This window comes from Oncorhynchus clarkii, chromosome 18, assembly GCF_045791955.1.
Source record: "Oncorhynchus clarkii lewisi isolate Uvic-CL-2024 chromosome 18, UVic_Ocla_1.0, whole genome shotgun sequence".
NCBI classification, from domain to species: Eukaryota; Metazoa; Chordata; class Actinopteri; order Salmoniformes; family Salmonidae; genus Oncorhynchus; species Oncorhynchus clarkii.
In genome coordinates this window covers 39,534,939-39,556,142 of record NC_092164.1, presented here as the reverse complement: position 1 = coordinate 39,556,142, position 21,204 = coordinate 39,534,939, and the positions used below count along the sequence as shown (strand labels likewise).

Below are 21,204 nucleotides of genomic sequence, written 5' to 3'. Positions count from 1 at the left end.
TCAGGATATTGTTTTAAATGTAGGGGATTCAAATAGTGGATGTCTTGACGTGTCAGGACACAACAGGAGCATTGTCCCTGAATGTCTTTGAGAACATTGTCCACACCATTTTCTACCTGTAATTGAAGATAGTTAATGTTTTCTAAATGTTACTTTAACATTGATGTGACGTTGTATATTCAGGTAACTGCCAAAATCACTTGAGTTAATGAGGGATACAAAGTATATTGATAGCAGGTGCTTCCACACAGGCGTGGTTCCTGAGTTAATTAAGCAATCATCATCCATTATGCTTAGGGTCATCACAGGAGGTTGGTGGCACCTTAATTGGGGAGAACGGGCTTGTGGTAATGGCTGGATCGGAATAGGTGGATTGGTATCAAATCCATCAAAAACATGATTTCCTTGTGTTTGATGCCATTTGCTCCATTCCAGACATTATTATGAGCCATTCTCCCCTCAGCAGCCTCAACTGAGTGTCATGTATTTGGTGTGTGGCTGTGTGTGTGTATGTGTGAGTCAGTCCCCAGATCTCCAAAAGAGTTCCAGACTAGTAATGCACATGTTGACTCATAACCCACAGTCCCCGCGGTTATATCGACGGGGCGGACATGTTTAGGGTCATTAAATATTGTGTGGCTGAAGGGCGGGTGGGTGGCGGGCAGGTTGAATAAAGAGAAACAATACCTTAACAAATCCATAAATGTAGAATTATTGTGCAATTTATACAGGCTACATTGAGGTTTTTCTTTCATTAATTTATACTATCTGGTATTAGTGCACAAGCCTAAACTTTAGGGTTTAACTGCACATGTGTCAAATAGCCGGCACAAAAAAATAATACTTTGCACAGAAAATATTTTCTGTTTTTTATTTTTGCGTCATTGTATTTTCTCCCCAGTCTTTGCTCCGCGAAAGATGACAGAGAAAACTTTACCGATGTCAACTAGATTGAAGCATTCATTCTATCGATCTACTACATTATTCTGTTGAGCATGCGTTTAATTAGTCTTCTAGGGAAACAGCTTGGGAAATTTCCCAAGCCTTTAAACAGCTTGGGAAATTCCAGAAAATTATGTCATGGCTTTAAAAGCTTCTGATAGGCTAATTGACATAGTTTGTGTCAATTGGAGGTGTACCTGTGGATGTATTTCAAGGCAGGCCTTCAAACTCGGTGCCTCTTTGCTTGACATCATGGGAAAATCAAAAGAAATCAGCCAAGACCTCAGAAAAAAAATTGTAGACCTCCACAAGTCTGGTTCATCCTTGGGGGAGCAATTTCCAAACGCCTGAAGGTACCACGTTCATCTGTACAAAAAATAGTACGCAAGTATAAACATCATGGGACCACGCAGCCGTCATACCGCGTTCTGTCTCCTAGAGATTAACGTACTTTGGTGCAAAAAGTGCAAATCAATCCCAGAACAACAGCAAAGGAACGTGTGAAGATGCTGGAGGAAACAGGTACAAAAGTATCTATTTCCACAGTAAAACGAGTCCTATATCGACGCTCAGCAAGGAAGAAGCCACTGCTCCAAAACTGCCATAAAAAAGCCAGACTATAGTTTGCAACTGCACATGGGGACAAAGATCATACTTTTTGGAGAACTGTCCTCTGGTCTGATGAAACAAAAATAGAACTGTTTGGCCATAATAACCATTGTTATGTTTGGAGGAAAAAGGGGGAGGCTTGCAAGCTGAAGAACACCATCCCAAACATGAAGCACGGGGGTGGCAGCATCATGTTGTGGGGGTGCTTTGCTGCAGACGGACTGGTGCACCTCACAAAATAGATGGCATCATGAGGCAGGAAAATTATGTGGATATATTGAAGCAACATCTCAAGACATCAGTTAAAGCTTGGTCGCAAATGGGTCTTCCAAATGGGCAATGACCCCAAGCATACTTCCAAAGTTGTGGCAAAATGGCTTAAGGACAACAAAGTCAAGGTATTGGAGTGGCCATCACAAAGCCATGATCTCAATCCCATAGAACATTGTTGGGCAGAACTGAAAAAGCGTGTGCGAGCAAGGAGGTCTACACACCTGACTCAGTTACAACAGCTCTGTCAGGAGGAATGGGCCAAAATTCACCCAACTTATTGTGGGAAGCTTGTGGAAGGCTACCTGAAACGTTTGACCCAAGTTAAACAATTTCAAGGCAATGCTACCAAATACTAATTGAGTGTATGTTAATCTCTGACCCATTGGGAATGTGATGAAACAAATAAAAGCTGAAATAAATCATTCTCTCTACTATTATTCTGATATTTCACATTCTTAGAATAAAGTGGTGATCCTAACTGACCTAAGACAGGGATTTTTACTAGCATTAAATGTCAGGAATTGAGTTTAAATGTATTTGGCTAAGGTGTATGTAAACTTCCGACTTCAACTGTATCTAAATCAGGCAACAACAACAAAAAATGCACCCACTGTAAAAAAAATTAATCATTATGTCATCATTGACTGTAGCGCATATTCTATATTTGGGTTAGGGTTGAGTGGGTCACACTTTCTTTTTTTTTTTACCTTTATTTATCTAGGCAAGTCAGTTAAGAACAAATTCTTGTTTACAATGACGGTCTAGGAACAGTGGGTTAACTGCCTTGTTCAGGGGCAGAACGACAGATTTTTACCTTGTCAGCTCGGTGATTCGATCTAGCAACCTTTCGGTTACTGGCCCAACCGCTCTAACTACTAGGTTACTTGCCGCCCCAATGTGCGGTTGCGGATGGGTTATTAGCAATTGCGGGCGGGTGCAGGTGAACAAACAGCTGACCCGCACCCCTATTCCAGACACATGTAGAATCTATGCCTGTACAATCTATGCATCCTGTTTATTCTGCCGGCTCGTGGTTTCCCAACGGTTTTTGTTGGTGTTTCCTTTATTTCGGCTGTTAGCTCTATATTGTCGTTGTCTATTTCAACATTGTTGCCAGAAAAACAGACTTTTGTGTCACTCAATGGCCTCTCTTTTCGTTAGAAAATCGGAGGTTAAAATAACACCATCATGACTATGGAACAGAATATGTTTGTGGCGGTTTAAGTTAACCTTTAACAAATTGCCTTACAATGTCATGACAATAAGCAATATGCATTTTAAGCTACATTGGTGGCTTGCAAGGCACTAACGTATATATATATATATATATATATTATTTTTCGCCTTTATTTAACCAGGAAGAAACCCATTGAGACACATTGTCTCTTTTGCAAGGGGAGACCTGGTCAAGAAAGCAGCAGCAGTCAATTCAACATTTAAACATACCAATACAAACAGCACAACAACACGTCATTAGGTGCTCATCCGGCCTGGAGGAAACATTTACACTCCTCAACAGAGTTTTGGGCCAGAGTTTTAAACCCACTAAGGGGCACTAGTATATCTAGGTGAAGCATATTTTGCAGACTTCCATGCCTCAGGTGCACAATCGGAATGGCAGTCTTGCTTAACTCGGCAATGGCCCTGGGGACTTTTAGCAGCAACCATCTAGTAGACCGCGTCTGGGAACTGCTGGTGGTGATGGGGAAGGAGAGCAGGCTACCCAGAAGGGCTTTGTAGATGAAGAAATACAAATGTAGCTGTCTGCGTTTGTAAAGCGAGGTCTAGCCCTCCATTTGATATAAGGTGCACTGGTGGGTGAGTGACTTGGCAAAGATGCATGATAAACAGAGTCCAGTTTCTTTAACACAGAACAGGCTGCATGCATATACAATATGTCACCATAATCACAGAAAGAAAAGTGGCTTGAACAAGCTTCTTTCTGGCCTCAAATGGGAAGCAAAGCCTTGTTACAAGAATAAGAACCCAATTTGAGTTTAAACATCCTCACAATCACAATCCTCACGTGAACTTTGTAGGACAGCTTATCGTCCAACCAAAGATCAAGGTATTTGTAGGATGACACCTTTTTAATTGGTGTGCCCCCAGACGTCAAAATGCTAACATTCTCTGGCTGAGAGCCAGACAAGGTTAGCAGTAATTACATACTCTTGCCTACTATGTAATTACGATGTAATTACTGATACTGCATAGTTATTATTTGTCATTATATGACCTTTGCAGATAAATGGTTATGGCAGGGTTCAAATAATGACGCTAGCTTGCTTAAGGTAGCGTCTAGCTTACTGAAGGTAGCGTCTGTTCATTGTGCAGTGCTTTTTCCTAAGAAGAGTTTTTCATACCTGTCATACCTGCTTTCAATGTCTGTTGTAATTCTGTTAACCTTTCCAAATTGCTTTTACTTCTCTGGGGTAAATGTCTACTTCTTGATGCAAGTTCTTGAAAAGAAAAAGATGGCAAAGAAAATGGACAACTCAAAAAATGTGTACAGTAAATGTACTTCATTGTTTTCTGTCCATTGTCATTCTGCCTCTTGTTCTGTTGCAGGGTTCCGCCGGAAACAAAGGAGAGAAGGGAGAAAGAGTAAGTCATAGAGATAACAAACATATTGGTAATTGATGTAATACTTCATATACATTGCTTTGGCAACAGTGGCAACCACCCATTCATGCCAGTAGAGCATTTATTACATTCAATTGAATTGAGATATCTTATGATACTTATCTTGTTCTATATAATATACAATGTACTATATATACAAATGTATGTGGACACCCCTTCAAATTAGTGGATTCAGCTATTTCAGCCACACCCATTGTTGATAGGTATATAAAATCGAGCACACAGCCATGCAATCTCCTTAGACAAACATTGTCAGTAGAATGACCTCACTGAAGAGCTCATTGACTTTCAATGTGGCACCTTTCCAACAAGTCAGTTCGTCAAATTTCTGCCCTGCTAAAGCTGCCCCAGTCAACTGTGAAGTGCAAACGTCTAGCAGCAACAACAGCTCAGCCACGAAGTGGTAGGCCACACAGGCTCACAGAATGGGACCGCCGAGTACTGAAGTGCATAGTGCTTAAAAATCGTCTGTCCTCGGTTGCAACACTCACTACTGAGCTCCAAACTGCCTCTGGAAGCAACGTCAGCACAATAACTGTTCGTTGGGAGCTTCATGAAATGGGTTTCCATGGCCGAGCAGCCACATACAAGCCTAAGGTCACCATGTGCAATGCCAAGCGTCGACTGGAGTGGTGTAAAGCCCGTGGCCATTGGACTCTGGAGCAGTGGAAATGCGTTCTCTGGAGTAATGAATCACGCTTCACCATCTGGCAGTCCAAAAGTCAAATCTGGTACCTGCCCGAATGCATAGTGCCAACTGTAAAGTTTGGTGGAGGAATAATGGTCTGGGACTGTTTTTCATGGTTCAGGCTAGGCCCCTTGTTCCAGTGAAGGGAAATCTTAACGCTACAGCATTCTAGACAACATTCTGTGCTTCCAACTTTGTGGCAACAGTTCCTGTTTCAGCATGACAATGCCCCTGTGCACAAAGTGAGGTCCATATAGAAATGGTTTGTCGAGATCGGTGTGGAAGAACTTGACTGGCTTGCACAGAGCCCTGACCTCTACCCCATCGAACACCTTTGGGATGAAACTGAATGCTCGGCTATGAACTGACATTTACTCCTGAGGTTCTGACCTGTTGCACCTCTACAACCACTGTGATTATTATTATTATTTGACCCAGCTGGTCATATATGAACGTTTGAACATCTTGGCCATGTACTGTTTTAATCTCAACCCGGCACAGCTAGACGAGGACTGGCCACTCCTCAGAGCCGAGTTCGTCTCTAGGTTTCTTCCTAGGTTCCTTCCTTTCTAGGGAGTTTTTCCTGGCCACCGTGCTTCTACATCTGCATTGCTTGCTGTTTGGGTTTTAGGCTGGGTTTCTGTATAGCACTTTGCGACATCGTCTGATGTAAAAAGGGCTTTATAAATACATTTGATTGAAATGGAATTCCGACTGCGAGCCAGGCCAAAACGCACAACATCAGTGCCCGACCTCACTAATGCTCTTGTGGCTGAATGGAAGCAAGTCCCTGCAACAATGTTCCAACATCTAGAGGCTGTTATAGCAGCAAAGGGGGGACCAACTCCATATTAATACCCAAGATTTTGGAATGCGATGTACAACAAGCAGGTGTCCACATACTTTTGGTCATGTAGTGTAATTCTGTGAAGTATGTGTTCGATGCTTAACATCAATGTTGGAGATAAATAATGCCCTCCTTTCAAGTAATTGCTGCTCGGTGGTATACAATAGGTGTTCTCTGACAGCCTGACAGTATACAATTACCATTACAACAAGTTTTCTGAAGAGCAATATCACACGGTGTACTGCACCCAGAACACATTTTGTAGAAGACCTATTCATGCATACTTTATAAGCTAAAGCTTTAGAGCTGTGTTACTCAGCTGTAGAAATGATTTTCTACTTTACAGCAGTTATATTTTTAAAGAGCTATCGTTCTAGTGTTAAGTACTTTATGGATTGGTTTCGCCCATAACAGCGAACAGCGAATGGGTAATAAGGTTTTTATACAAGGCTCAAAAAGCAACATCTATGCCTGTCAACAACAGCCATGTTTTCCAATCGAAAGAGTTGATGCCAAAATCACGACTGGCAGGCTTTCTACCCAAGTAATGGTGGAGGAAATGTCACCTGTGGGATCGATGAAACAGGTTGGACACATCAAACACACAGTGTTATCTGTAGCCATGGTCTTGGTGTCACCATGTGTTTTTGCCTCCAGGGTGACCTGCAATCCCAGGCATCGGTCCAAGCAATCGCCCGGCAGGTCTGTGAGCAGCTGATACAGAGTGAGTATTTTTTTATCCTGCAGCTGACCCTCTTCCTGTGTGTGTTTGTGCGGGTTTGTGTGTATTGATGTTAGTTTGCACAGGTCTTTGAGTGTAATTGTATTCTATAGAAGGGGTGTACAGTTTGAAAAAGGGAGTGTTGTCTGTGATGGTGTAAATGTATTTTGTCATTGGCATCCATTCATGCGCCACTGACCTCAGTCTGACGTCTGTCCCACAGGTCACATGGCTCGCTACAGCTCCATCCTCAACCACATCCCCAGTGCACCCGTTTCGGTCCGCACCATTCCTGGACCCCCAGGAGAGCCCGGTCGGCAGGGCGGCCAAGGACCACAGGGAGAGCAGGGGCCTGCAGGCAGACCAGGGTTCCCCGGGTCCAACGGAGAGAATGGACAACCAGGAGCCAGAGGTACTGAATAGAGGAGACTCAGATTTAACTCAAGCTATCGAGCAAAGATATAGTCATGTAGCCTGTGCCATAAGCTTGTGAGAGAAGATATTACAGTAAATGATACCGGCAGGTAATGTAAGAAAACATCACTAATAGAATCAGAAAGATGATTACATATTAGGCTAGATCTACATTATTGGACATGACACGTGTAGTGCTGAAGGTCATTTAATATGGAAAGGAGACAAGCATGCCCACTTCTCTGAATTCTGTCAAAGTGTGTGTCCCCTCTGTCTCTGTTTGTACAGGTTTGTCAGGAGAGAAGGGTGACAAGGGAAGCCCAGGTGTAGGAGTCCAGGGTCCCAGAGGCCCCGTAGGACCCCCAGGTAACCAAAACAATGCCTGGTGAAAAACACCCCAAAATTTCCAACTTCAATTTTTCTCCAGGGACTTCCTTTGCAGAGGAAATCAACATCTGTTAAGGGGGTGGATTAGAAAATGGGAAGTCATCAGATCTGTTTTTTGATTAAGCGTCTCCCTCTTGATTCAAGGGGAGAAAATGACACGAAGAGGATAGCCCAAGTTGGATTTAATTTACTTTTGTTTGTTGTTTTGTTGTTTTTCATTAAGCTGCCCCTACTGGTTTAATTAAACATGATTAGGGGGCATAGCTTTTGACTCCTTTATTTATTGTAGTCTAGCTGACGCAGTGTGTTGATTGAACTCCTGGAGTGGTTGCCAGGTTGGCCTACATGAGAGAACTTGGAGCGCTACTGGGAGAACATGTAGGTGTCTGGCATGCGCGAGATCAGTGCCTCCAAGGATATTTGAAAAAGGACATTCATAGCCTTTGCATTTGCTGATGGAGACAGCTCAGTGATAATAGCATTTTGGGTCTGATGAAAAGGAACAAAAGCTTATACTGACTGCTGGGTAATGATAAATATGCTGAATCTCTTCCTTTTGTGGAGAGATGTTTGGCCAATCAGTGGCCTAATTATGGACTCTAGCTAGTTTTCTATTTCAAAGCACACGACTAGATTTGAAGAGATAGTTCACCCAAATTAGAAGTTGATGTATTCGTTTCCTTACCCTGTAAGAAGTCTATGGATAAGGTATGACAGCAATTCATGCTTTGGTTTAGTTTCCTTGGCACTGTTTCCACATGGTAATGTTTTATCGTTTTTGGGCATACATTTAATTCAATTCATGGGACATTGGTCCCATGAATTGAATAGTAGCATTTTTCACACATTATGTTCAAAACATCTATAAGTGACTGTTGAGCTTTACAATAATGGGATTTGCGCCACAAATGCTAAAACGTTAGCATGTGGAAACAGTGCCAGGGAAACTAAACCAAAGCATGGATTGCTGTCATACCTTTTCCATAGACTGCTTACAGGGTTTGGAAACCAATGCGTAATTTTGTCATTTGGGTGAACTATCCCTTTAACTTCATGAATTCTACCTCAATATGCAGTGTTCTTAGTCACAATGAAGACAAAAATATTGCCATCATGTTTTATTGGTTTGCCATAACGTTTCATATAATGATTTAACTTCGGAATTTAGCTCAATGTTAAAACCTTAATTGTTCATTGAAAATGTATTTGTTGTATCAAAACACACTCCCCACATTTCTCCGCCCTCTCATCACTCTTTTTCCGTTCTCCTCCAGGACCAACGGGTCAGGGGCGGACAGGTAGCCAGGGTCCGTCTGGTCGGCCGGGGAACCCTGGAACTCCTGGGCGGCCGGGTATCCCTGGACCAGTGGGGTCGGCTGGACCTCCTGGATACTGTGACCAGAACTCTTGCGTGGGCTACAACGTAGGAGGTAATTATGACCCTCATCCTCCCCTACCACTGTAAACACACCAAAACACCACAAGGCAGCATGAGATTTTTATAATATCAAAGTCCGATACATTAGATCTAATTGTTTAGCCATAGTGAACTCCATTGGCGTTGCCATCAGCTTGTTGTGTAGATAACCTTTACCTGAGAATGCACTCTCTGAGAATGGGTTTCCATGTCTATGACCTATTGTATCATACCCTGTCAATCAATAATCAACTCATTTAATCCAATTAAAGCTCTTTGAAAGGGAGACCTGAGCAAAGAGGTCTCATTGGGTTAAATCCGCCAGGGGGTTGACCCGAATCACACCCTTATCCACACTGTATTTCAAGGTGAAGCTAAGACAACATGAACTATCTGACTTATCTTGAAAAGGGAGTTCTCAGAATTGCCTACACTATAGTATGACTAACTTACCAGTTAACCAAGTTTAGTTTGGTTGCCCATACTGAGATATATTTAAGCAATTGGCATTTGTTTTCTGAATTACTTTATGCATAATAGACTTTGAATTCTAATGTATTGAGACCCACTTGATTAACCTCAGGACCAAACCTCATTAAAATAAATGAGTGGGAGCTCTTTATTCTCTGTTTACGACAGCTCAGGAAAATAATGAGCCCATTCTATTATCTGATGGTTTACAGTAAGATGGCCGTGAGCATATGGCTTATTTATGAATCCATTAGTTCCTGTTGCCATTTAAGCCTTGAAATACAAAATGTAACCAAGATGCAGAATTCAGCTTGGAAACAATGACTTACAATGTGCTGCACCTGAGAATATTTGTTTTAATGTTGCCATCTCAGTATCCCAGTATCTTAGCTTGTGGAGTTGAATTTAAACAAGCCTGCTTGTTTAAACGTCTATAGACCCTACAGATATATGTGAATGCTTGTGACATGTGCGATATAGTTATTCCAACAAAGTATCTATCAACTCTCAAAGTCTTATCACGATAAGTCATGTTTTAGTATGTGCATGAACAGACCACACTATTGCATCAAGTTTGGCTACATTGTTTCAAAAATAAAATTCTGCATCTTTACAGTCATGTGATCATGATTTATTCAACAATAGTTTGTTATCTAATACACATGGTTATTGTGAGTGTGGATACAATCTATAGTGCCCGAACTGTAAATGCATGTGTGCATGGACACCCATCAATGATGTCTTTCTCTATCGGCCATTTTCTCTGAGGAAAAGGCATTACGGTGAGCACACTGTATGGCTCAAAAGGCCCGCGGTGTTCTCCATGCACTCCACAGTGTGAGTAATACCAGCATGGTGACTTTATGATTTTGTCTCATCTGTCTGACCTGTGGTATGTGTGTGTGTCTCACTCTCTCTCTGCTTCTGTCATCCCTCTCTCTCTCTCTCGCTACTTTCTCCTACTCAAGTCAAACAGTATGGGTAGTGAGCAGCGTTCAAAAGGGTTGTAGTGGAGGTGTTAGGGTAGATAGGCTTGTCCCTTGGCCCTACTCCCTCACTATATCACTGTCAGCAATGACTACTGCCTTGTTTCCTATAAAGCCATCCCTCTCTTTGTAGAAACACATTCTGCCTGACACAAAAACTAATTTAGCCATAAATGCATTTTTTTTAGCTCACCATATACAGTTGAAGTTGGAAGTTTATATACACCTTAGCCAAATACATTTAAACTCAGTTTTTCACATTTCCTGACATTTAATCCTAGTAAAAATGCCCTGTCTTAGGTCAGTTAGGATCACCACTTTATTTTAAGAATGTGAAATGTCAGAATAATACTATAGAGAATTATTTATTTTTTCATCACCTTCCCAGTAGGACAGAAGTTTACATACACTCAATTAGTTTTTGGTAGCATTGCCTTTTAAATGGTTTAACTTGGGTCAAACATTTCGGGTAGACAAACTTCCCACAATAAGTTGGGTGAATTTTGGCCCATTCCTCCTGACAGAGCTGGTGTAACTGAATCAGGTTTGTAGGCTTCCTTGCTCGCACTCGCTTTTTCAGTTCTGCCCACAAATTTTCTATAGGATTGAGGTCAGGGCTTTGTGATGGCCACTCCAATACCTTGACTTTGGTGTCCTTAAGCCATTTTCCACAACTTTGGAAGTATGCTTGGGGTCATTGTCCATTTGGAAGACTCATTTGCGACCAAGCTTTAACTTCCTGACTGATGTCTTGATGTCACACCCTGGCCATAGAGAGGTTTTTATTCTCTGTTTTGGTTAGGCCAGGTGTGACTAGGGTGGGCATTCAAGCTTTAACTTCCTGACTGATGTCTTGATGTCACACCCTGGCCATAGAGAGGTTTTTATTCTCTGTTTTGGTTAGGCCAGGTGTGACTAGGGTGGGCATTCAAGCTTTAACTTCCTGACTGATGTCTTGATGTCACACCCTGGCCATAGAGAGGTTTTTATTCTCTATTTTGGTTAGGCCAGGTGTGACTAGGGTGGGCATTCTAGTTTCTTTATTTCTATGTTGGTGTGGTTCCCAATCAGAGGTAGCTGTCTATCGTTGTTTCTGATTGGGGATCATACTGTATATAAGTTGTCCTTTTTCGTTTGGGTTTTGTGGGTAGTTGTTTTCTGTTTAGTGTCTGCACCTGACAGGACTGTTTCCGTTTTTCTTCTTTGTTATTTTGTTCGAGTGTTTTGAGTATTACATTTATCATGGACACTTATCACGCTGCGTTTTGGTCCACTCCTTCATACGACGATCGTTACACTTGAGATGTAGCTTCAATATATCCACATAATTTTCCTGCCTCATGATGCCATCTATTTTATATAGGACTCATTTTACTGTGGATATAGATACTTTTGTACCTGTTTCCTCCAGCATCTTCACAAGATCCTTTGCTATTGTTCTGGGATTGATTTGCACTTTTCGCACCAATGTACGTTCATCTCTAGGAGACAGAACGCGTCTCCTTCCGGAGTGGTATGACAGCTGCGTGGTCCCATGGTGTTTATACTTGCGTACTATTGTTTGTATAGATGAACATGGTACCTTCAGGCTTTTGAAATTGCACTGAGTTTGAAGGTAGGCCTTGAAATACATCCACAGGTACACCTCCAATTGACTCAAATTATGTCAATTAGCCTATCAGAAGCTTCTAAAGCCATTAAATAATTTTCTGGAATTTTCCAAGCTGTTTAAAGGCACATTCAACTTAGTGTATGTAAACTTCTGACCTACTGGAATTGTGATACAGTGAAATAATCTGTAAACAATTGTTGGAAAAATGACTTGTGTCGTGCAAAAGTAAACCGACTTGCCAAAACTACAGTTTGTTAACAAGAAATTTATGGAGAGGTTGAAAAACAAGTGTTAATGACACAAACCTAAGTGTATATAAACTTCCGACTTCAACTGTATTTTATCCAAGGCTTCTCTATGCTTCTGCAGCGAATGTGTACAGTTTTTATATTCTATAAGGAGCCAATAGTTGAATACTGATTGTAATTTGATGCATTACTCAGTTGAGCTGTCACATACATTTAATTAGAGATTAACTTAGACCTTCTGTCCCTGTCAGTGTAGCTCATCCATACCCCTCTTTAGCTCTTCTGGCCGCTTTGATGTCGTCGCTAACACTGTTCCTCGTGTGTGTCTCTTCCTCCTTCCTGTCCTGTCCCGCTAACCCAATCAAAAACAAACAAACAAATGCACGCTTTGGGGGTGGCCGCGGTGGCTAAAGAGGGTGGCAACGGTGGTGACCCATCTGACCACCGCAATGTTCCCTTAGTCCAATTGCCCCCCAACGTCTACCAGAACTATGACGAGGCGGGGGAGGAGGACCCCTATAGGTACGACGCGGGGGGCTACCCCTCCGAGTACTATCAGCCCAACTACCCGGCGCCCCGACCAGTCGAGCCTGAGGACCCAGCCCTGACCCAGGGCGACGAGGTGCTGAGGTCCCCCGGGATCCACCGCTCCTCCAGGAGCCTGGCTGAAGAGGAGGAGGAGGAGAAGAAGAAAGAGGAAGAGGGGCCGGAGGAGAGGAAAATGGTTGGTCCCATGAGAGAGAGCAGGCTAAGGAGAGCCTTGAGGAGGTCGGGGACACACGACTGAGGAGTTGGGACTGTTCAGTTAAAGGGAGAAATATCCAAAGGGGGTTCTAAGGACTATCATTAAGTGCCTGATGTCAATGTCAAAGGGACATAAGGGAGAGGAAGGGTGGAGGAGGTTGGAGGAGAGAGTGGGAGGGACCATCTTCTCCTCTTCTTTCTGGAAGTGTTGTGGTTGGTGGTGTAGATATGGTATCTGTACTGTTGGTTGTAACGTGGTCAGATTTTTGTGTGTGTTAATCGGTTACTTCAAGAGATACAATTGTATTGTTATTTTCTTTTCGTTTTCAGCCTACCACCTCTGTGGTTCATTCATCTAATTTCATGCAAATGATCAATTTCCTGGTCACGGTTTACTTCAAGTGCTTGTTTATGAGCTTAGTAATACTGGAAGAACATAGGCCTATAGTGTAGTGTAGTATATTATAGTCTAGTGTATATTATAGTATAATATAGTATAGTTTAGTAGTAATATTTTTGTTCAATTGTAGCTTTTATTGCTAGGATATTACGCAAGAGTGAATAGCAAGTATTATTTCAACATTTTGAAAATATAATATAATATTAACGATATACTACTTGGTGATATTTGTAGTGAATATAACTACCTATATTGATAACTATCCAACTAACATTATAAATAGACTCAATATGACCAGTTATTCTCCAGCTGTTCAAAACTTGACTATTATTATTTATTTTGATGAAATGTCCCATAATGTAATATTTGCATGTGTGTTTGTTTCACATATAATTATTCCATATCAATTTATAATGCTATTTTTACCCACCCATGGGAAACAACATATCAACATAAATACATGCTTTCATATCTTGACAGGGTCATTCAAGCTACCAGCCATATAGCCCAACTAATACCCCCATTGCAGTGTTATAGTACAAACATTTTGCTCTTTGTATTTTTATGATACATGTATGTCTTTAAAGGGTGTTTGAGAAGGTGCTAAACATGTAATATAACAAGATTATGAGTTAAATATGTGAAAAATATATTTCTTTTTTTAATGTATGTTTATTGTTATTGCAAGTGTCTCGGAATATGGTCTCCAGAACAGGAACGTTCAGCCTACAGTATTGTGATGAGTTGTTAGGCCTGTGGTCTATTCACCTTGCAGAGCTCCAGAGACTAACTATGTGGAACAGGCCACTGTAGTGTCTCTCATCAGAACACGTTTCAATCAAGGAAGTAATTTATTTTTTACTTGGTATTGGTTTTTCAAACAATAAAATTGAAGTACAACCATTATTTGCGGTGGGTACTCTCAACACTGCTTCTTTGTTCATATGGATGTGTTTGTTTTCTCCTACAAGTAATAAAATGCACTTCAATTGGACCAATGGCAGAACTTCAATTACATGATCAGTTAGTTATAAGACGTTTCATTACTAAAGGACCCACACAGATGGCAACCCCAAATCAATGTGTACACACACAGATGGCAACCCCAAAGTTTTCTAGATGACATCCTTAATCCTTGTTGTGGTTCTCTCAGCTATCGGGACTTGAAAAGGGATGCACTCACACACACTGAAACTTTGTAAGCAAGCAGTGTGCAATACTTAATTATTTTTGAATCCGTGAACCGCATAGGACTTACAACTAGAGCTTTGCGGTGACCGTATTACTGCAACACCTGCGGTCACGAGTCATGAAGGCAATCAAATTCCATGTGACTGTCACAGTAGTTAGGCTTCTCCAAGCTCTGATGCTGCTGGTCATTAGTAGCCTACAAAACATGCTAACTGCCTGGTACTCAGCACACTATTGTCCCTCTAATCACTCTTACATCAATGCAAATGTAATCAAAAATCTAATCAAACACTTCATGAGAGCCCATGAGCTCATGTTGCGCAACATTTCTATAGGCAACGCAATTGCGCGAGAAAACAGAGTGATGGCCTCTATTAAAAAGAGGAGGATCCCATCAGCTAGGCCTAGTATATTTATTTCTCCACTTTCCCAATATTAAGCACATAGGCTATACTCCTTTTGTAAATATAACCAAACTGTCTGGCAGGAAAATTAACCACTCAAAAAAAACTTCCTCCATTCGTTTCCATGATAATGGTCCATTCTAAATCAAAACAAATTTCACACACAAACTATTTAGGACAGGTAAAGACAAGCTTAAATCAAGAATAGTCTGATGGGTAACAATATTAGCCTATCACTTGTGAATGATATATTATCACTTGTGAGTTATGTCCAGCATAAGAAAAAATGCTTTTTTTGCAACTTTTTCTAATCATAGTCTGCACACCTCATGTAGCCTAGACCATAGGCCTAAATGTTTTGATATGGTTCGTATCACAACTAAAGTGGCCAAATAACTTCTTAAAATGTAGCTCATTAATCCACTTTACAAGGGGTGTAGAGCCTAATTGGCATACATAAGCAGCGCGTGAGTTTCAAGTTTGGGGAAGATCATTTTCACTATAAAAATGCAGAATTACATGCATAATTGTATTTGCGGTCGCTTTTGAGAATGCTGTTCTAATGGAACATTTGCGCTTATGAGGGTGCATTACGGCCACACAAAAGGGATACCGCCTGCTTGTTGAGTGACAGATGTAGTGTGTACAGCCTGTGCAAAAAACAAAGCAGAGCTCGTTCCTTTCAAGCGACTTTCTTCAAATCATCATTAGAGTCGCATCATGCAGCCTTACAATATATTAAAAATGAAAACATATAGCCCAACGTAAGTTACATTAATAACTCTAAATTAAGCACATAGGAATAATTATTTTTTGTTAACCACTCAACCACTCAACACAGAATAGCCGTATGTGCACACTCCCTCAAATCGTTTGGAGAAAATATCCTTTCTCTTTTATTCAGCTTTGTTCAGTTGTGTCCTTCATAATATAAAATAATGCCACGGAATTCTAAGCAAATCTTGTCTGCTAAATTAACTAGTGTAGCCCACAGCCATTTGGCATAGCCAGATCAGGACCTAACATAAGCACAACTCAGAGTATGCTATTCTGTTCTTCTGAAATAGACTCCTTTTTCTTCATATCATGCTTCTTTAGACCTGTCTAAAATAAATAATGGATTTATTGTGAATGTGTAGGCTTTATTACATGGATTTATTAGACTTTTTAGAATGTAGATGTTCCAAAGGTCTGCATCAGTGGCTTGTGGAAGCCAGGAGATGCTAAATGTGTTTATGTTAATTAACTGTCAATTACCGTGAGACTGACAGTTATTTGCTTGACAATCACGGGCTGAAGAAATGTAGTGACTGCCACAGCCCTACTTACAACCAAATGGAACTGACACACACCGAAACGTTGTGAAGCCAGAAACTTTCTTCCTCTGTCAAATTGCTGAGTGAGAGTAGTGTCTGCCTCGCTATTATTTCTGCTGCGTCCTGAGGGGAGGTATAATACATGATCTCCACCCAGGAAGTCTCCAGGCCAGGCGTTAGATCCCCTGGGGTCACGCTGCTAAGTGACACAGACAGACAGACCAGACCAGACCAGACAAACAGACAGACAGGTGCCCCTGTACATAGGTCTGCCTTTTCGCTCCAAGTGGGGGCGAATTAATGACGAGCTGACCATGAAGGCCAAGGGTGTGCAAAGCTGTCATCAAGGCAAAGGGTGGCTACTTTGAAGAATCTCAAATATAACATATATTTTGATTTGTTTAACACTTTTTTGGTTACTACATTATTCCATATGTGTTATTTTATAGTTTTGGTTTCTTCACTATTATTCTACAATGTAGAAAATAGTAAAAATAAAGAAAAACCCTGGAATGAGTAGGTGTGTCCAAACTTTTGACTGGTACTGTATATATACACTACGGTCAAAAGTTTTTAAAATAAATGTATCCTGCTCTCTCTCCCTCCCTCCCCCTCTCCCTCTTATCACAAACCCAAGCACACAAAAAACATACACCCTATAAGGATTTTCTTTATCTGATTTCAGACAAGTCATGTCACGATCACTACTAGGTTACCAAGTATTTAGGTCAAGTGAAGAAAGAGAAGTCTCATCCTGGGGAAGGATACAGTGGCAGATGTTTCGCTCTCTACTGTGTGAGCTGTCAACGCTAACAACCAGGCAATTTACAGGTACATTCCGAGGACATATTGAGGCACGGCGCTACATAAAGATGCCACAATCACCATGTTTTAGACCTGTTTTTCCCAGTGAACGGTATCCGGTTGAAGCATTTTGTACAGAAGCATTTTGTAAATGTACATGTTATTGTTACTTCTACTTTAACTGTCAGAGAATGTGAGAAACGTACATCGGCAGGTCTGAAAATAAGCTTGAGATTGTAAAGTTTGGACCTAGTGCCCCACCTAGTGTGGATTTTCAGATAATTCATGATCGGGAAGGAAATGTCTGTACTATACGTACATACTGCATATATTATATTCATATATTTTATATATATGGGATACATACATTTGAAGGACTTCATTATCTCAGATGATTACATGACTATAGGTCTGGTGAATGTGATTACCACAGTCATTCTTCAGTTTTGAACAAGACATTAGAAGGGCCAAACTGAACCTGGAAAACAATCTAATATTTTCAATAGGGTAGTCATTTGGATTCTAATATATCCATATATATCCATGGGTAATTAGAGTACATTTTCATAATCACATTCAATTAAATTAGCCTCCCTTTAGACAATTTATAAAAAGGCACGTGATTTGGGGTAATCTGATGTTGTGCCTGTTTACGGTATTACTGGGTCCAACAAAGGATGTTACTGTTTACCATAGATAATACAAATAGATGTGGATTGTCTGAAGAAAAAGTGAGATTTCAATCATTTTCGTTTAGATGTCGGACTTTAAAGCATACATGAAATAAAAAACATAATGTCACGTGCCGAATACAATAGATGTAGACCTAACTGTGAAATGCTTACTTACATTAACCAACAATAGAGTTTCAATAAAAATAATAGTTAAGAAAAGATTTACTAAAGTAACACAAAATAACAATAACGAGTCAATGTGCAGGGGTACAGGTTAGTCGAGGAAGGTTGTGAAGGAGACAGCAAGATAAATAATATATTCTCAGATATTCCAAAAAGGAGAGAAAATCTTGATGTAACAATGGACATACAAAAAAAATTGCTAAACTTTTTCTTTGGCCTGGTGTCACTTTGAAGATGCACAATATTTTTTATAGTGACACAAACAAGTAATAAGACAAAAAAACAGAAAACTTGAGCGTGCATAACTATTCACCCCCCCAAAGTCAATACTTTGTAGAGCCACCTTTTGCAGCAATTACAGCTGCAAGTCTCTTGGGGTATGTCTCTATAAGCTTGGCACATCTAGCCACTGAGATTTTTGCCCATTCTTCAAGTCAAAACTGCTCCAGCTCCTTCAAGTTGGACGGGTTCTGCAATCTTTAAGTCATATCACAGATTCTCAATTGGATTGAGGTCTAGGCTTTGACTAGGCCATTCCAAGACATTTAAATGTTTCCCCTTAAACCACTTGTGTTGCTTTAGCAGTATGCTTAGGGTCAATGTCCTGCTGGAAGGTGAACCTCCGTCCCAGTCTCAAATCTCTGGAAGACTGAAACAGGTTTCCCTCAAGATATTCCCTGCATTTAGCTCCATCCATCATTCCTTAAATTCTGACCAATTTCCCAGTCCCTGTCAATGAAAAACATTCCCATAGCATGATACTGCCACCACTATGCTTCACTGTGGGGATGGTGTTCTCTGGGTTATGAGAAGTGTTGGGTTTGCGCCAGACATAGCATTTTCCTTGATGGCCAAAAATATAAATTTTAGTCTCATCTGACCAGAGTACCTTTTCCCATATGTTTGGGGAGTCTCCCACATGCCTTTTGGCTAACACCAAAAGCAATGGATTTTTTTTTTCTGGCCACTCTTCCGTAAAGCCCAGCTCTGTGGAGTGTATGGATTAAAGTGGACAGATACTCCAATCTCCGCTGTGGAGCTTTGCAGCTCCTTCAGGGTTATCTTTGGTCTCTTTGTTGCCTCTCTGATTAATGCCCTCCTTGTCTGATCCGTGAGGTTTGGTGGGCAGCACCCTCTTGGCAGGTTTGTGGTGGTGCCATATTCTTTTCATTTTTGAATAATGGATTCAATGGTGCTCCATGGGATGTTCAAAGTTTCGGATATTTTTTTATAACCCAAACCTGATCTGTACTTCTCCACAACTTTGTCCCTGACCTGTTTGGAGAGCTCCTTGGTCTTCATGGTGCCGCTTGCTTGGTGGCACACCTTGCTTAGTGGTGTTGCAGATTCTGGGGCCTTTCAGAACAGGTGTATATATACTGAGATCATGTGACAGATCATGTGACACTTAGATTGCACACAGGTGGTCTTTATTTAACAATTATGTGACTTCTGAAGGCAATGGGTTGCACCAGATCTTATTTAGGGGCTTCATAGCAAAGGAGGTGAATACATTGGCACCCACCACTTTTCTGGTTTTACATTTTTTGAAACAAGTTATTTTTTTCATTTAATTTCACCAATTTGGACTATTTTGTGTATGTCCAATGCATGAAATCCAAATAAAAATCAATTTACATTACAGGTTGTAATGCAACAAAATAGGAAAAATGCCAAGGGGGATGAACACTTTTGCAAGGCACTGTAGATAAAATATTATTAATAGACCCTATACAGTGCATGCAATCATAAACATTAAACAGCGTGTGTGCGTGTGTGCGTGCGTGTGCTTTGGCGGGTATGCCCGGTGAGAGAGGCCTTATTATGCAGACCATGTGGATCCTTGCATGAATATGAATAAACACAATATCAAAAGACTGATGACGCAACCGTGCAGAAAATACACAGTGCAGTCAACCTGCTCCACGCACCAATAAATTGACAATGTTACTGTAAACAAGAAGGCAAATGATCACTTCAACAAACTTGATTAAGTGCTCAAACACACTAGCAGAGAACATACTCCTTCGCCTTACAATAACACTGATACTGTATTGTGTAGTGACATTTATAATTGGCATCCACTACATCAGTGGAGCTGAGGAAGAAGACGCCGGCCAAAGACAGCAGCAGAGGGGTGTATAAATAATGAATTCAAAGCTCATTTGTATGTAAATGTGCCCAGACACCATGGCGATCCAGTTTGGCCTCATGAATTATGCATGAGGAGAGCCAACCCGTGCTGCAATGGAGTGCAAAGAACTTCTTCTCCCAATTTATCACACCTATTTCCCCCCTCTGTAATTCATCAGATCATAACAGAAAGAGTTAGAGGCCAACTCCCTGTGCTTCATCAAAAGTGTAGCCATCCACCTCTCTGCTTATTCAATGTCACCCCTGGTCTTAAGGTCACTGAATCCAGAGGAGTAGTCTAAGACTGACTGTAGGGTTTTTTGTCACATTCCTATTGTAGTATCAATGCCTAATCATCAGTGACAGTCAGCTACATACTCCTCTTCAATTTGTTTATATCAAAATAGACATTTTAAGAGTTAAAATTGTATGACACGGTGGTATCCCTAGACTTGGCTGTGTGTACTGTATAAATGTATATACATCTTGCCTGCTATTCTCCGTATGGACAGAAGATGTCGCTATCAGTCACGTTTTCACTAGAGCTTGACAGTGGACACATTGATGTTGCATTATTATGTTGAATTTGGTCATGTACATTAAGTTCACAGACAATATAAATTGCAAAATGATATTGTTGAAACACTGAGCTTTAGGCTGATGCCTTTCTCCCATCAAAGTAAATTGCACTGATGACCATACCTGACAATCAATTTTCCATATCAGGTCTATATATTTAATATAACATATCTCTAATGTGATTTATGTCCCATAATATTGTTAATGCTAGGTTTATAGTATTCATATTATGCCTAAATAGTCTCGTCTGCCTTATATTGATTTTGCTATATCTTATTTCAATGCATGGTACATTATGAATTAACAGTTTTGGCAGTCTATACCCATAGAATCCACTGAGTAAAACATGATTCATGAAGATTTATTGGATATAACCAATCAATGGAGAAAATGTGAAAATGACTTGAATTTATATTGTGTATTTCAGCGTAGATGTGACACTTTATTTCTTATGTAGGTTATGGTATACACACGAAGTTATTTGATATGTGGTATGGTCAATGTTTGAACATGCGTTC

The 21,204-nt window shown here is 40.7% G+C and overlaps 1 protein-coding gene across 1 annotated transcript in view; it reads left to right on the top strand.

Annotated features, from left to right (window-relative positions):
• The window catches only part of LOC139373473 (collagen alpha-1(XIV) chain-like), an 88,077-nt gene extending 73,681 nt beyond the window's left edge, over positions 1 to 14,396 (top strand). Inside the window, exons 42-47 of the mRNA XM_071114029.1 lie at positions 4,393 to 4,428; positions 6,660 to 6,726; positions 6,947 to 7,135; positions 7,426 to 7,503; positions 8,799 to 8,954; positions 12,720 to 14,396. Coding sequence (XP_070970130.1) covers positions 4,393 to 4,428; positions 6,660 to 6,726; positions 6,947 to 7,135; positions 7,426 to 7,503; positions 8,799 to 8,954; positions 12,720 to 13,045 — 852 coding nt within the window. The 3' untranslated portion in view covers positions 13,046 to 14,396. The remainder of the gene's footprint in view (positions 1 to 4,392; positions 4,429 to 6,659; positions 6,727 to 6,946; positions 7,136 to 7,425; positions 7,504 to 8,798; positions 8,955 to 12,719) is intronic.
• Positions 14,397 to 21,204: the final 6,808 nt, after the last annotated feature.